The 18,448-nt window shown below is 43.9% G+C and overlaps 1 protein-coding gene across 1 annotated transcript in view; it reads right to left on the minus strand.

The window, feature by feature from the left end:
* cacng1b (calcium channel, voltage-dependent, gamma subunit 1b) overlaps nt 1-17,989 on the minus strand; it is a 35,145-nt gene extending 17,156 nt beyond the window's left edge. The window contains exon 1 of the mRNA XM_038988723.1: nt 17,749-17,989. Within this exon, the coding sequence (XP_038844651.1) occupies nt 17,749-17,989 (241 nt within the window). The remainder of the gene's footprint in view (nt 1-17,748) is intronic.
* Between the last annotated feature and the right edge of the window lie 459 nt (nt 17,990-18,448).

An 18,448-nucleotide genomic window follows, 5' to 3' on the forward strand; every position in this document is an offset into this window, starting at 1 on the left:
TACTCTAGAGGTGCAGGACGTAAGATGTTCTAGTGGTGCAGGACATTAGATACTCTAGTGGTGCAGGACGTTAGATATTCTAGTGGTGCAGGACGTTAGATATTCTAGTGGTGCAGGACGGTAGATATTCTAGTAGTGCAGGACGTTAGATATTCTAGTGGTGCAGGACGGTAGATATTCTAGTGGTGCAGGACGTTAGATATTCTAGTGGTGCAGGACGTTAGATACTCTAGAGGTGCAGGACGTTAGATATTCTTGTGGTGCAGGACGTTAGATATTCTAGAGGTGCAGGACGTTAGATACTCTTGTGGTGCAGGACGTTAGATATTCTAGAGGTGCAGCACGTTAGATACTCTTGTGGTGCAGCACGTTAGATACTCTTGTGGTGCAGGACGTTAGATACTCTAGAGGTGCAGGACGTTAGATACTCTTGTGGTGCAGGACGTTAGATATTCTAGAGGTGCAGCACGTTAGATACTCTTGTGGTGCAGCACGTTAGATACTCTTGTGGTGCAGGACGTTAGATACTCTAGAGGTGCAGGACGTTAGATATTCTTGTGGTGCAGGACGTTAGATATTCTAGTGGTGCAGCACGTTAGATACTCTTGTGGTGCAGGACGTTAGATACTCTTGTGGTGCAGGACGGTAGATATTCTAGTGGTGCAGGACGTTAGATATTCTAGAGGTGCAGCACGTTAGATACTCTTGTGGTGCAGGACGTTAGATACTCTTGTGGTGCAGGACGGTAGATATTCTAGTGGTGCAGGACGTTAGATATTCTAGAGGTGCAGCACGTTAGATACTCTTGTGGTGCAGGACGGTAGATATTCTAGAGGTGCAGGACGGTGGATATTCTAGAGGTGCAGGACGTTAGATACTCTTGTGGTGCAGGACGGTAGATATTCTAGAGGTGCAGGACGTTAGATATTCTAGAGGTGCAGCACGTTAGATACTCTTGTGGTGCAGGACGGTAGATATTCTAGAGGTGCAGGACGTTAGATATTCTAGAGGTGCAGCACGTTAGATACTCTTGTGGTGCAGGACGTTAGATACTCTTGTGGTGCAGGACGGTAGATATTCTAGTGGTGCAGGACGTTAGATATTCTAGAGGTGCAGCACGTTAGATACTCATGTGGTGCAGGACGGTGGATATTCTAGTGGTGCAGGACGGTGGATATTCTAGAGGTGCAGGACGTTAGATATTCTAGAGGTGCAGCACGTTAGATACCCTTGTGGTGCAGCACGTTAGATACTCTTGTGGTGCAGGACGGTAGATATTCTAGTGGTGCAGGACGGTAGATATTCTAGTGGTGCAGGACGGTGGATATTCTAGAGGTGCAGCACGTTAGATACTCTTGTGGTGCAGCACGTTAGATACTCTTGTGGTGCAGGACGGTAGATATTCTAGTGGTGCAGGACGGTGGATATTCTAGAGGTGCAGGACGGTGGATATTCTAGAGGTGCAGCACGTTAGATACTCTTGTGGTGCAGGACATTAGATACTCTTGTGGTGCAGGACAGTAGATATTCTAGTGGTGCAGGACGGTGGATATTCTAGAGGTGCAGCACGTTAGATACTCTTGTGGTGCAGCACGTTAGATACTCTTGTGGTGCAGGACGGTAGATATTCTAGTGGTGCAGGACGGTGGATATTCTAGAGGTGCAGGACGGTGGATATTCTAGAGGTGCAGCACGTTAGATACTCTTGTGGTGCAGGACGGTAGATACTCTTGTGGTTTAGACAGTATCATAAGTGGAGGAGAGAAAGTGTTGAGTGACACACACAGCGTTTGATTTCCGCCCTGACATCGCTCATCCATATGTATATAGTCTTAATTCATTCCTACTTAGATTTGTGTGTATTGGGTATATGTTGTGTAATTTGTTAGATATTACTAGTTAGATATTACTGCACTGTCAGAGCTAAAAGCACAAGCATTTCACTACAGCTGCAATAACATCTGCTAATCATTTGTATGTGACCAATACAGTTTGATTTGATTTGATCTGCCGGGGATGGGCAGGATTCACAGGATTCGCAGGAGGTATGTTTTTAAATGAATTTGATCAAGCTTTGTAGCCTATTGACTCCTTCTTGATGAATAAAATAAAGTAAAATAAATTGTTTCTCTGTAATAACTAGCAATTTAACCTGTCTGACTCTGGTGTTACGCTAGCGGAACTCCTCCCACATTCCACTGAAAAGGCAGAGCGCGAAATTCAAAATATATTTTTTAGAAATATTTAACTTTCACACATTAACAAGTCCAATACAGCAAATGAAAGGTACACATCTTGTGAATCCAGCCAACATGTCCGATTTTTAAAATGTTTTACAGCGAAAACAGCACGTATATTTATGTTAGCTCACCACCAAATACAAAAAAGGACAGACATTTTTCACAGCACAGGTAGCATGCACAAAGCCAACCTAACTAACCAAGAACCAACCAAACTAACCAAGAAACAACTTCATCAGATGACAGTCTTATAACATGTTATTCAATAAATCTATGTTTTGTTCGAAAAATGGGCATATTTCAGGTATAAATCATAGTTTACATTGCAGCTACAATCAGAAATTGCACCGAAAGCAGCCATAATAATTACAGACACCAACGTCAAATACCTAAATACTCATCATAAAACATTTCTGAAAAATACATGGTGTACAGCAAATGAAAGACAGGCATCTTGTGATTCCAGCCAATATTTCCGATTTCTTAAGTGTTTTACAGCGAAAACACAATATAGCGTTATATTAGCTTACCACAATAGCCAGAAACACAAGCCATTCCCCAGTAGTAAAAGTTAGCGATCGTGACAAACCAGCAAAAGATATATAATTTTTGACTAACCTTGATAAGCTTCATCAGATGACAGTCCTATAACATCAGGTTATACATACACTTATGTTTTGTTCGAAAATGTGCATATTTAGAGCTGAAATCAGTGGTTATACATTGTGCTAACGTAGCATCTTTTTCCCACAACGTCCGGATATTTTTCTGACACTTTTTCTGACACACATATTCTGACCAAATGACTATTCATAAACATAACTAAAAAATACATGTTGTATAGGAAATGATAGATACACTAGTTCTTAATGCAATCGCCGTGTTAGAATTCTAAAAATAACTTCATTACGACATCCAGCTTAGGTATAGCGAGAGAGTACCCAAAAGCTGGGCGCAAACGACTAGCACAACATGTTCGACAGATATATGAAATAGCATCATAAAATGGGTCCTACTTTTGCTGATCTTTCATCAGAATGTTGTACAAGGGGTCCTTTGTCGGGAACAATCGTTGTTTGGATTTAGAACGGCCTTTTTCCCTCTCGATTTAGCAAGCACACTTGCCAAGTGGCGCAAATCTCTCCATGTCAACAAACGGAAGAGAACGGAACACGGCAAAACTCCCGAAAAAATTTCAATAATCTGATTAAACTATATTGAAAAAACATACTTTACGATGATATTGTCACATGTATCAAATAAAATCAAAGCCGGAGATATTAGTCGTCCATAACGGCAGCTTATCAGAAGGCAAATCCAGGTCCCTGCTCGCGCTCTCCAGAAAACAGGAAACTGGTGACACGTCATGCCAAGAGCTATGATTCGAGTCCAGATCAAGTTACACACTCAATTTCTTCTCTCACTGCTTGTCGACATCTAGTGGAAGACGTATGAAGTGCATCTAAACTAATAAATAACAAGGACTTTAATAGGCAGCCCCTAGAAGAGTGCATCGATTTCAGATTTTCCACTTCCTGTCAGGAAGTTTGCTGCAAAAGGAGTTCTGTTTTACTCACAGATATAATTCAAACGGTTTTAGAAACTAGAGAGTGTTTTCTATCCAATAGTAATAATAATATGCATATTGTACGAGCAAGAATTAAGTACGAGGCCGTTTAAATTGGGCACGATTTTCCCCCAAAGTGAAAACAGCGCACTCTGTCCTCAACAGGATTAAATTAAATTGGCTTTAGCTAGCCAGCTAGATAGGTTCCCAATCTCCCAAACTCATAACTAACTACCAAGCCATTTCAGGCTGTCATATAAAATAATGGGTGTATGACACCCTGTCTACATCAGTTGCCACAACATGGCTTTTTGGATTTAGTTCATCCAAATTTACACTACAGTTTCAGAACACTTGGGTTGAGAAATACTACAGTTATAGAACACTGGGGTTGAGAAACACTACAGTTATAGAACACTGGGGTTGAGAAACACTACAGTTTCAGAACACCGGGGTTGAGAAACACTACAGTTATAGAACACTGGGGTTGAGAAACACTACAGTTATAGAACACTGAGGTTGAGAAACACTACAGTTATAGAACACCGGGGTTGAGAAACACTACAGTTATAGAACACCGGGGTTGAGAAACACTACAGTTATAGAACACCGGGGTTGAGAAACACTACAGTTCCAGAACACCGGGGTTGAGAAACACTACAGTTATAGAACACCGAGGTTGAGAAACACTACAGTTATAGAACACCGGGGTTGAGAAACACTACAGTTATAGAACACTGGGGTTGAGAAACACTACAGTTATAGAACACCGAGGTTGAGAAATACTACAGTTATAGAACACCGGGGTTGAGAAACACTACAGTTATAGAACACCGGGGTTGAGAAACACTACAGTTATAGAACACCGGGGTTGAGAAACACTACAGTTATAGAACACCGGGGTTGAGAAACACTACAGTTATAGAACACCGAGGTTGAGAAACACTACAGTTATAGAACACCGGGGTTGAGAAACACTACAGTTATAGAACACCGGGGTTGAGAAACACTACAGTTATAGAACACCGGGGTTGAGAAACACTACAGTTATAGAACACCGGGGTTGAGAAACACTACAGTTATAGAACACTGAGGTTGAGAAACACTACAGTTATAGAACACCGGGGTTGAGAAACACTACAGTTATAGAACAACGGGGTTGAGAAACACTACAGTTATAGAACACCGGGGTTGAGAAACACTACAGTTATAGAACACCGGGGTTGAGAAACACTACAGTTATAGAACACCGGGGTTGAGAAACACTACAGTTATAGAACACTGAGGTTGAGAAACACTACAGTTATAGAACACCGGGGTTGAGAAACACTACAGTTATAGAACACCGAGGTTGAGAAACACTACAGTTATAGAACACCGGGGTTGAGAAACACTACAGTTATAGAACACAGAGGTAGAGTAACACTACAGTTATAGAACACCGGGGTTGAGAAACACTACAGTTATAGAACACAGGGGTTGAGAAACACTACAGTTATAGAACACCGGGGTTGAGAAACACTACAGTTATAGAACACCGGGGTTGAGAAACACTACAGTTATAGAACACCGGGGTTGAGAAACACTACAGTTATAGAACACTGAGGTTGAGAAACACTACAGTTATAGAACACAGAGGTTGAGAAACACTACAGTTATAGAACACCGGGGTTGAGAAACACTACAGTTATAGAACACTGAGGTTGAGAAACACTACAGTTATAGAACACCGAGGTTGAGAAACACTACAGTTATAGACGACTGAGGTTGAGAAACACTACAGTTATAGAACACTGAGGTTGAGAAACACTACAGTTATAGAACACCGGGGTTGAGAAACACTACAGTTATAGAACACCAGGGTTGAGAAACACTACAGTTATAGAACACCGGGGTTGAGAAACACTACAGTTATAGAACACCGGGGTTGAGAAACACTACAGTTATAGAACACCGGGGTTGAGAAACACTACAGTTATAGAACACCGGGGTTGAAAAACACTACAGTTATAGAACACCGGGGTTGAGAAACACTACAGTTATAGAACACCGGGGTTGAGAAACACTACAGTTATAGAACACCGAGGTTGAGAAACACTACAGTTATAGAACACCGGGGTTGAGAAACACTACAGTTATAGAACACCGGGGTTGAGAAACACTACAGTTATAGAACACCGGGGTTGAGAAACACTACAGTTATAGAACACCGGGGTTGAGAAACACTACAGTTATAGAACACCGGGGTTGAGAAACACTACAGTTATAGAACACCGGGGTTGAGAAACACTACAGTTATAGAACACCGGGGTTGAGAAACACTACAGTTATAGAACACTGAGGTTGAGAAACACTACAGTTATAGAACACTGAGGTTGAGAAACACTACAGTTATAGAACAACGGGGTTGAGAAACACTACAGTTATAGAACACCGAGGTTGAGAAACACTACAGTTATAGAACACCGGGGTTGAGAAACACTACAGTTATAGAACACCGGGGTTGAGAAACACTACAGTTATAGAACACCGGGGTTGAGAAACACTACAGTTATAGAACACTGAGGTTGAGAAACACTACAGTTATAGAACACCGGGGTTGAGAAACACTACAGTTATAGAACACCGGGGTTGAGAAACACTACAGTTATAGAACACCGGGGATGAGAAACACTACAGTTCCAGAACACCGGAGTTGAGAAACACTACAGTTATAGAACACCGAGGTTGAGAAACACTACAGTTATAGAACAACGGGGTTGAGAAACACTACAGTTATAGAACACCGGGGTTGAGAAACACTACAGTTATAGAACACCAGGGTTGAGAAACACTACAGTTATAGAACACCGGGGTTGAGAAACACTACAGTTATAGAACACCGGGGTTGAGAAACACTACAGTTATAGAACACCGGGGTTGAGAAACACTACAGTTATAGAACACCAGGGTTGAGAAACACTACAGTTATAGAACACCGGGGTTGAGAAACACTACAGTTATAGAACACCGGGGTTGAGAAACACTACAGTTATAGAACACCGAGGTTGAGAAACACTACAGTTATAGAACACCGGGGTTGAGAAACACTACAGTTATAGAACACCGGGGTTGAGAAACACTACAGTTATAGAACACCGGGGTTGAGAAACACTACAGTTATAGAACACTGAGGTTGAGAAACACTACAGTTATAGAACACCGGGGTTGAGAAACACTACAGTTATAGAACACCGGGGTTGAGAAACACTACAGTTATAGAACACCGGGGTTGAGAAACACTACAGTTATAGAACACCGGGGTTGAGAAACACTACAGTTATAGAACACCGGGGTTGAGAAACACTACAGTTATAGAACACCGGGGTTGAGAAACACTACAGTTATAGAACACCGAGGTTGAGAAACACTACAGTTATAGAACACCGGGGTTGAGAAACACTACAGTTATAGAACACCGGGGTTGAGAAACACTACAGTTATAGAACACCGGGGTTGAGAAACACTACAGTTAAAGAACACCGGGGTTGAGAAACACTACAGTTATAGAACACTGAGGTTGAGAAACACTACAGTTATAGAACACCGGGGTTGAGAAACACTACAGTTATAGAACAACGGGGTTGAGAAACACTACAGTTATAGAACACCGGGGTTGAGAAACACTACAGTTATAGAACACCGGGGTTGAGAAACACTACAGTTATAGAACACCGAGGTTGAGAAACACTACAGTTATAGAACACCGGGGGTTGAGAATCACTACAGTTATAGAACACCGGGGTTGAGAAACACTACAGTTATAGAACACTGAGGTTGAGAAACACTACAGTTATAGAACACCGGGGTTGAGAAACACTACAGTTATAGAACACCGAGGTTAAAAAACACTACAGTTCCAGAACACCGGGGTTGAGAAACACTACAGTTATAGAACACAGAGGTAGAGAAACACTACAGTTATAGAACACCGTGGTTGAGAAACACTACAGTTATAGAACACTGGGGTTGAGAAACACTACAGTTATAGAACACTGAGGTTGAGAAACACTACAGTTATAGAACACCGGGGTTGAGAAACACTACAGTTATAGAACACCGGGGTTGAGAAACACTACAGTTATAGAACACCGGGGTTGAGAAACACTACAGTTATAGAACATCGGGGTTGAGAAACACTACAGTTATAGAACACTGAGGTTGAGAAACACTACAGTTATAGAACACAGAGGTTGAGAAACACTACAGTTATAGAACACCGGGGTTGAGAAACACTACAGTTATAGAACAACGGGGTTGAGAAACACTACAGTTATAGAACACCGAGGTTGAGAAACACTACAGTTATAGAACACTGGGGTTGAGAAACACTACAGTTATAGAACACCGGGGTTGAGAAACACTACAGTTATAGAACACCGGGGTTGAGAAACACTACAGTTATAGAACACCGAGGTTGAGAAAAACTACAGTTATAGAACACCGGGGTTGAGAAACACTACAGTTATAGAACACCGGGGTTGAGAAACACTACAGTTATAGAACACTGAGGTTGAGAAACACTACAGTTATAGAACACCGGGGTTGAGAAACACTACAGTTATAGAACACCGGGGTTGAGAAACACTACAGTTATAGAACACCGGGGTTGAGAAACACTACAGTTATAGAACAACGGGGTTGAGAAACACTACAGTTATAGAACACCGAGGTTGAGAAACACTACAGTTATAGAACACCGAGGTTGAGAAACACTACAGTTATAGAACACCGGGGTTGAGAAACACTACAGTTATAGAACACCGGGGTTGAGAAACACTACAGTTATAGAACACTGAGGTTGAGAAACACTACAGTTATAGAACACCGGGGTTGAGAAACACTACAGTTATAGAACACCGGAGTTGAGAAACACTACAGTTATAGAACACCGAGGTTGAGAAACACTACAGTTATAGAACACCGGGGTTGAGAAACACTACAGTTATAGAACACCGAGGTTGAGAAACACTACAGTTATAGAACACCGGGGTTGAGAAACACTACAGTTATAGAACAACGGGGTTGAGAAACACTACAGTTATAGAACACCGGGGTTGAGAAACACTACAGTTATAGAACACCGGGGTTGAGAAACACTACAGTTATAGAACACCGGGGTTGAGAAACACTACAGTTATAGAACACTGAGGTTGAGAATCAATACAGTTATAGAACAACGGGGTTGAGAAACACTACAGTTATAGAACACCGGGGTTGAGAAACACTACAGTTATAGAACACCGAGGTTGAGAAACACTACAGTTATAGAACACTGAGGTTGAGAAACACTACAGTTATAGAACACCGGGGTTGAGAAACACTACAGTTCCAGAACACCGGGGTTGAGAAACACTACAGTTATAGAACACCGGGGTTGAGAAACACTACAGTTATAGAACACCAGGGTTGAGAATCACTACAGTTATAGAACACCGAGGTTGAGAAACACTACAGTTATAGAACACCGGGGTTGAGAAACACTACAGTTATAGAACACCGGGGTTGAGAAACACTACAGTTATAGAACACCGGGGTTGAGAAACACTACAGTTATAGAACACCGGGGTTGAGAAACACTACAGTTCCAGAACACCGGAGTTGAGAAACACTACAGTTATAGAACAACGAGGTTGAGAAACACTACAGTTATAGAACACCGGGGTTGAGAAACACTACAGTTATAGAACACCGGGGTTGAGAAACACTACAGTTATAGAACACCGGGGTTGAGAAACACTACAGTTATAGAACACCGGGGTTGAGAAACACTACAGTTATAGAACACCGAGGTTGAGAAACACTACAGTTATAGAACACCGGGGTTGAGAAACACTACAGTTATAGAACACCGGGGTTGAGAAACACTACAGTTATAGAACACCGGAGTTGAGAAACACTACAGTTATAGAACACCGGGGTTGAGAAACACTACAGTTATAGAACACCGGGGTTGAGAAACACTACAGTTATAGAACACCGGGGTTGAGAAACACTACAGTTATAGAACACCGGGGTTGAGAAACACTACAGTTCCAGAACACCGGAGTTGAGAAACACTACAGTTATAGAACACCGAGGTTGAGAAACACTACAGTTATAGAACACCGGGGTTGAGAAACACTACAGTTATAGAACACCGGGGTTGAGAAACACTACAGTTATAGAACACCGAGGTTGAGAAACACTACAGTTATAGAACACCGGGGTTGAGAAACACTACAGTTATAGAACACCGGGGTTGAGAAACACTACAGTTATAGAACACCGAGGTTGAGAAACACTACAGTTATAGAACACCGGGGTTGAGAAACACTACAGTTATAGAACACCGGGGTTGAGAAACACTACAGTTATAGAACACCGAGGTTGAGAAACACTACAGTTATAGAACAACGGGGTTGAGAAACACTACAGTTATAGAACACCGGGGTTGAGAAACACTACAGTTATAGAACACCGGGGTTGAGAAACACTACAGTTATAGAACACCGAGGTTGAGAAACACTACAGTTATAGAACACCGGGGTTGAGAAACACTACAGTTATAGAACACCGGGGTTGAGAATCACTACAGTTATAGAACACCGAGGTTGAGAAACACTACAGTTATAGAACACCGGGGTTGAGAAACACTACAGTTATAGAACACCGAGGTTGAGAAACACTACAGTTATAGAACACCGGGGTTGAGAAACACTACAGTTATAGAACACCGAGGTTGAGAAACACTACAGTTATAGAACACCGGAGTTGAGAATCACTACAGTTATAGAACACCGGGGTTGAGAAACACTACAGTTATAGAACACCGGGGTTGAGAAACACTACAGTTATAGAACACCGGGGTTGAGAAACACTACAGTTATAGAACACCGGGGTTGAGAATCACTACAGTTATAGAACACCGAGGTTGAGAAACACTACAGTTATAGAACACCGGGGTTGAGAAACACTACAGTTATAGAACACCGAGGTTGAGAAACACTACAGTTATAGAACACCGGGGTTGAGAAACACTACAGTTATAGAACACCGAGGTTGAGAAACACTACAGTTATAGAACACCGGAGTTGAGAATCACTACAGTTATAGAACACCGGGGTTGAGAAACACTACAGTTATAGAACACCGAGGTTGAGAAACACTACAGTTATAGAACACCGGGGTTGAGAAACACTACAGTTTGCACCCATCTCCATTTATCCAGCTGTGTCTCATCCTGAACTAATTGCCTTGCTCAGGGACTCCAATAATACTACCCTCCTGAGAGTTAAGCCAATAACCATCTGGTCCCTTCCTTCCAAATTAACAGGTAATTCAACTGTCTACTATCTACTGTCTATCTGTCTGTGAGGCACTTACATTCCTCCCAACACACACACACACACACACACACACACACACACACACACACACACACACACACACACACACACACACACACACACACACACACACACACACACACACACACACACACACACACACACACACACACACACACACAGAGAGAGAGATCCAGACAAAGACACACACAGAGAGAGAGAGAGAGAGATCCAGACAAAGACACACACACATGAAACCATACATCACTCCAACAATGTGCCCCTAATGTTATTTCCTGGCTGACGTGATGGTGGTGTTCATTAAAGTGTTTGTTCAATTTAAAACCAGTCAAGAAGTCATGTGTCATTTATAGGGAAGGTCGTTTTCAAAATTCATCAAGGCATCTTGTTGCGGGAGACAAATGCCTTGTAATTACGGCGGTAAATGACAAAAGTGTACGGCGAACAGGAGTGAACGGAAATGAACGGGAGCGCATGCCACACGTTGATCAGCTCCAATCGTTTTGGAATGCAAAGCATGTTATTAAGGTGAGTCACCCTGACTCCCACCACGGGTAGACAGTTAGGTGTGTAGGATCCTGTTGTGTTTTTCACACAATTTAATCACAGACTATTCTTTGCTGGCGCTGCGCTGTGTTGATGTATTCTGCCTCACACCCAACCCCTGTCCAACCCCCAGCCCCAACAGTGTGTCTTAATGAGCAGCTAACACATAACATCAGGTGACTGTGTGGCTGGAAACCTGGATGAATCCCATTATGCCTCACTTTCCTCTGGGTCACTAACAGCCCCTAATCTAACAGGAGGATGAAGAAATGTGGCCTGTCTCCAAGGGCGCTCGCTGTGTTCTACAGGAGCACCATCGAGAGCATACTTTCGGGCTGTATCACAGCCTGGTACGGCAACTACACACAACACACTAGCCAATAGCTTCTAACCCCAGAGCATCAGGCTGCTGAACAGCCACCACTAGTCAGCTACCTGAATTTCACTGTACCCTGTAATTACATCTGTAACTATGTACATGTGACTATTAAATGAATCTAATCTAATAGCCTGACTGATCAAAACAGTATGAACTAAATGTTCAAATCCGGGTGCTGCAGGATTATTTTTGCTGTGACAATATAGGTCAGATTATGATCCTACATCTGTCTGTAGTGAAGTCTATAACCACCAAACACAACTGGATCCACAATAGCACAGATTGTGGTTGAATGGTATGCAGCAATGCATTGAATGACAGCAAATGTCCCAGTGAATTTCCTCCTTGAACAAGACCATGTGGCATGTAATCGAACACCCATTCAAAGGCAGTATTGAGTGAATACTGGCCTGAACATAGCGGAATAGTCACTTCCAACACTGACAATGTTGTATTTATTCAAAGCCAATGCGATCTTTATACTTAACTTAAAAATAAACGTATTCTCATGTCCATATCTGTAACCTTGAATTATTTAAATATCCCCATGGCTTCCACAGCTGTATTTAGACAGTTCCCACTGCCTGTCTTCCACATCCCCATGGCTTCCACAGCTGTATTTAGACAGTTCCCACTGCCTGTCTTCCACATCCCCATGGCTTCCACAGCTGTATTTAGACAGTTCCCACTGCCTGTCTTCCACATCCCCATGGCTTCCACAGCTGTATTTAGACAGTTCCCACTGCCTGTCTTCCACATCCCCATGGCTTCCACAGCTGTATTTAGACAGTTCCCACTGCCTGTCTTCCAAGTGTGATCGACTGAATGTAGTGCATCGGGCACATCCAGTTTGTTTGTCAATTCACACACCTCGATAGGACTAGCGAGTCAATTCACACACCTCGATAGGACTAACGAGTCAATTCACACACCTCGGTTGGACTAGCGAGTCAATTCACACACCTCGATAGGACTAGCGAGTCAATTCACACACCTCGGTAGGACTAGCGAGTCAATTCACACACTTCGGTTGGACTAGCGAGTCAATTCACACACCTCGGTTGGACTAGCGAGTCAATTCACACACCTCGATAGGACTAGCGAGTCAATTCACACACCTCGGTTGGACTAGCTAGTCAATTCACACACCTCGGTTGGACTAGCTAGTCAATTCACACACCTCGATAGGACTAGCGAGTCAATTCACACACCTCGGTTGGACTAGCGAGTCAATTCACACACCTCGGTTGGACTAGCGAGTCAATTCACACACCTCGGTTGGACTAGCGAGTCAATTCACACACCTCGGTTGGACTAGCGAGTCAATTCACACACCTCGGTTGGACTAGCGAGTCAATTCACACACCTCGGTTGGACTAGCGAGTCAATTCACACACCTCGTTTGGACTAGCGAGTCAATTCACACACCTCGATAGGACTAGCGAGTCAATTCACACACCTCGATAGGACTAGCGAGTCAATTCACACACCTCGATAGGACTAGCGAGTCAATTCACACACCTCGGTTGGACTAGCGAGTCAATTCACACACCTCGTTTGGACTAGCGAGTCAATTCACACACCTCGATAGGACTAGCGAGTCAATTCACACACCTCGATAGGACTAGCGAGTCAATTCACACACCTCGGTTGGACTAGCGAGTCAATTCACACACCTCGGTTGGACTAGCGAGTCCATTCACACACCTCGGTTGGACTAGTGAGTCAATTCACACACCTCGGTTGGACTAGCGAGTCAATTCACACACCTCGGTTGGACTAGCGAGTCAATTCACACACCTCGGTTGGACTAGCGAGTCAATTCACACACCTCGGTTGGACTAGCGAGTCAATTCACACAACTCGGTTGGACTAGAGAGTCAATTCACACACCTCGGTTGGACTAGGGAGTCAAATCACACACCTCGGTTGGACTAGCGAGTCAATTCACACACCTCGGTTTGACTAGCGAGTCAAATCACACACCTCGGTTGGACTAGTGAGTCAATTCACACACCTCGATAGGACTAGCGAGTCAAATCACACACCTCGGTTGGACTAGCTAGTCAATTCACACACCTCGGTTGGACTAGCGAGTCAATTCACACACCTCGGTTTGACTAGCGAGTCAAATCACACACCTCGGTTGGACTAGTGAGTCAATTCACACACCTCGATAGGACTAGCGAGTCAAATCACACACCTCGGTTGGACTAGCTAGTCAATTCACACACCTCGGTTGGACTAGCGAGTCAATTCACATACCTCGGTAGGACTAGCGAGTCAATTCACACACCTCGATTGGACTAGCTAGTCAATTCACACACCTCGGTTCAGGGGGAAGCTGGTTCCACCATTTGGGAGAATAGCTTTGACTGGTCTGAGAGGGTGCTGACTTCCTGTTGGTGCGGGAGAGCCAAGAGACCAGAGGTGGCAGAACGGAGTACTCGGGTTGGGGTGTACGGTTTGAGCATAGCCTGAAGGTAGGGAGAGACAGTTTCTCTTTCTGCTCCATAAGTAAGTACCATGGTCTGTAGTGGATGCGAGCTTCGACTGGAGCCAGTAGGATGGGCTGTGGAGCGGGGTGACATGGGAGAACTTGGGAAGGCTGAACACAAGGCGGGTTGCGGTGTTCTGGATCAATTGCAGGGGTTTGATGGCACAAGCAGGGAGCCCAGTCAACAGCGAGTTGCAGTAGTCCAGATGGGAGATGACAAGTGCCTGGATTAGGATCTGCGCCACTTCCTCTGTGAGGTAGGGTCATACTCTATGGATGTTGTTGAGCATGAACCTGCAATACCAAGTCAGTGCTTTGATGTTTGGAGAGAACGACAGGATGTTGTCCAGGGTCACGCAAAGGTTCTTTGCACTCTGTGAGGGGGACACTGGAGTTGTCAACCGTGATGGAAAGGTTATGGAGCGGGTAGGCCTTTCCCGGGAGGAAGAGCAGCTCTGTCTTGTCCACACTCACACACACAAACCAGCCTCTCTCTTGCTCTCTCTCTCTCTCCCTCTCTCTTTCTGTCTCTCTCACTCTCTCTCTCTCTCTGTCTCTCTCTCTCTCCCTCTCTCTCTCTGTCTCTCTCTCTCTCTCCCTCTCTCTTTCTGTCTCTCTCACTCTCTCGCTCTCTCTGTCTCTCTCTCGTTCTCTCTCTCTCTCTCTCTGTATCTCCCTCACAGTTAAACCTCTCTCTCTCAATTTCAATTTAAAGGGCTTTATTGGCATGGGAAACATATGTTAACATTGCCAAAGCAAGTGAAATAGATAGTGAAAGTGAAATAAACAATAAAAAATAACAGTGAACATTACACTCACAAAAGTTACAAAAGAATAAAGACATTTCAAATGTCATATTATGTCTATATACAGCGTTGCAATGATGTGCAAATAGTTATAAATAAACATAAATATAGGATGTATTTACAATTTCTTCTTCACTGGTCGCCCTTTTCTTGTGGCAACAGGTCACAAATCTTACTGCTGTGATGGCACACTGTGGTATTTCACCCAATAGATATATGAGTTTATAAAAATTGGATTTGTTTTCAAAATCTTTGTTGGTCTATGTGATCTGAGGGAAATATGTGTCTCTAAAATGGTCATACATTTGGCAGGAAGATTGAAAGTGCAGCTCAGTTTCCACCTCATTTTGTGAGCAGTGTGCACATAGCCTGTCTTCTCTTGAGAGCCAGGTCTGTCTACGGCAGTTTTTTTGTTAATTCTTTCCAATGTGTCAAGTAATTATCTTTTTGTTTTCTTATGATTTGGTTGGGTCTAATTGTGTTGCTGTCCTGGGGCTCTGTGGGGTCTGTTTGTGTTTGTGAACAGAGCCTCAGAACTAGCTTGCTTCGGGGGCTCTTCTCCAGGTTAATTTCTCTGTATGTCACGACTTCCGCCGAAGTCGGTCCCTCTCCTTGTTCGGGCGGCGTTCAGTGGTCGACGTCACCGACCTTCTAGCCATCGCTGATCCACTTTTCATTTTCCATTAGTTTTGTCTTGTCTTCCATCACACCTGGTTCCAATTCCATCAATTACATGTTGTGTATTTAACCCTCTGTTTCCCCCCATGTCCTGGTCGGTAATTGTTTGTTGTAGTGCTTGTGCACGGTATGCTGGTATTTACCGGGTTTTGTTTGACCCATTTATTGTATTGTTCTGTTGACGGTGGTTTATGGATATTAAACGACACAGTTGTAAATCAGTTTTCGCTCTCCTGCGCCTGACTTCTCTGCCGCCAGTACGCACCTCACTACACTGTAGGTGATGGCTTTGTTATGGAAGGTTTGGGAATCACTTCCTTTTAGGTGGTTGTCGAATTTAACGGCTCTTTTCTGGATTTTGATAATTAGCGGGTATCGGCCTAATTCTGCTCTGCATACACTATTTGGTATTTTACGTTGTACACAGAGGATATCTTTGCAGAATTCTGCATGTAGAGTCCCATTTTGTGAATTCTGAATTCTGCATGGTGTTTGTCCCATTTTGTGAATTATTGGTTGGTGAGCAGACCCCAGACCTCACAACCCTAAAGGGCAATGGGTTCTATAACTGATTCAAGGATTTTTTGCCAGATCCTAATTGGTATGTCAAATGTTCTGTTCCTTTTTCATGGCAAAGAAAACCCTCTCGCTCCACCCGCAGACACAGTAACTCTGGGGGGCTGTATGTGTGTGTGTGTGTGTGTGTGTGCGTGTGTGTGTGTGTGTGTGTGTGTGTGTGTGTGTGTGTGTGTGTGTGTGTGTGTGTGTGTGTGTGTGTGTGTGTGTGTGTGTGTGTGTGTGTGTGTGTGTGTATGCGTGCGAGCGTGCGTGTGTGCGTGCGTGCATATGAGAGGGTAGTACCCTCACACCACTCACTCTCAGCTCTCTCTCCTCTACCCTCTGCCCTCTGACATCTGAAGAGATCGATCTGGAAGTGGAGGGGCAGGTCTACTGTACGCTCAGACAGAAAAGCAGGGGGAGAGTCCCTGAATCCCTGACAAGTTTTAACCAAATTCTAATTGGAAGGCCGCATATTGGTAAGGACCCCCACCAGCAACAACATGATACAATGAATGAAAGCCAGGAGATTAATATCTGCAGCCCATGTAACCCCTCACCCTTACTGTAGCTCACTAATAGAGACAGATATGGTCAAGAGCCTCTTGCCTCTGGGGAGACACTACTAGACAGAGAAAGGGGTTAACTGTGTTTTTTTAGCCTCAGAAGAAACAGAGTTAGAAAAAAAAACACCTTCCTGGCAAGCAGACATTAACAGAGACAGGAGGGCAAAGAGCCATTTACTGCTCTGCTAGTTATTAAACTCTGCCTGTGTCCCAAATGGCACCTAATTCCCTATGTAGCGTCTGGTCAGAAGTAGTACACTGTGTAGGGAATAGGCTTTCATTTGGGACACAGCCTTACACTAACTGACACAGAGGGTTAGAAACAATCACACTGCACCACCTGCAGGTTGGCATTTACTGGGATGACGCATGTACTGGAGGCAGCTCTGCAGGGTGATTTTAAACCTAACCCTAACCTGAACCCTAACCTAAACCACACTGCTAACCTTATGCCTAACCATAACCTTAAATGAAGGTAGACTCCCTGATCCTAACAGAGACAGAAGGTAGAAGCAGCCCTTACCTCCGGGCAGACTGATGGGGCCACAGCCCTGGCCCTCTGGGTCCTCCTCCACCATGAAGACGGTCTTCATGCAGAGCTTCCAGAGGCCAAAGTGGGCCGTCTCACAGGTGGTGTTGAACTTGTCGAACGGCGGGCTCAGTACGGTCCAGTGGTCCGTTACCATGGCAGCCAGCATGCAGGAGATGCCCACCAGGATGACGAAGAACATGATCTTCACCTTGGTCTTCTTCTCCTCCAACATGGTGCTGAGAGTGTATGAAGTGTGTGTGTGTTGTTGTGTATTATAGTAAAGGTCCCTGTGAGATTGTCTAGCTCCTAGAAAGCAGTATTAAGAATTAGTCTTCTCCAGCAGCCTCAATAAAGCACGAAACGTCTCCTCTCTCTCTCTCCAGCTCTCTCCATCCACAGATCTCTGCTTCTGCTCGAAGAAAAGAGGCCAGATAACAGTGCCCTAGATTCCTACTCTCACTCTCCCTCCCAGGAACATGTTTACAGTGTTTAGCCCGAGTCTATACAGCACTGCTGTGAAGAAGGATGTGAAATATTTACCAAAACCGTCCCCACTTCAACCAGTCTGAGCTACTTGGGGTCAGGGGTTAGGTGCTGTGATGGGGTACAATCGAACGAGACAGGTTGAGGGCTCGATCTGGTTTAAGCTTTCATACGACATTGAAGATTCAGAGGTGGAAAAGACTAATAT

This window comes from Salvelinus namaycush, chromosome 3, assembly GCF_016432855.1.
Source record: "Salvelinus namaycush isolate Seneca chromosome 3, SaNama_1.0, whole genome shotgun sequence".
Classification (NCBI taxonomy): domain Eukaryota; kingdom Metazoa; phylum Chordata; class Actinopteri; order Salmoniformes; family Salmonidae; genus Salvelinus; species Salvelinus namaycush.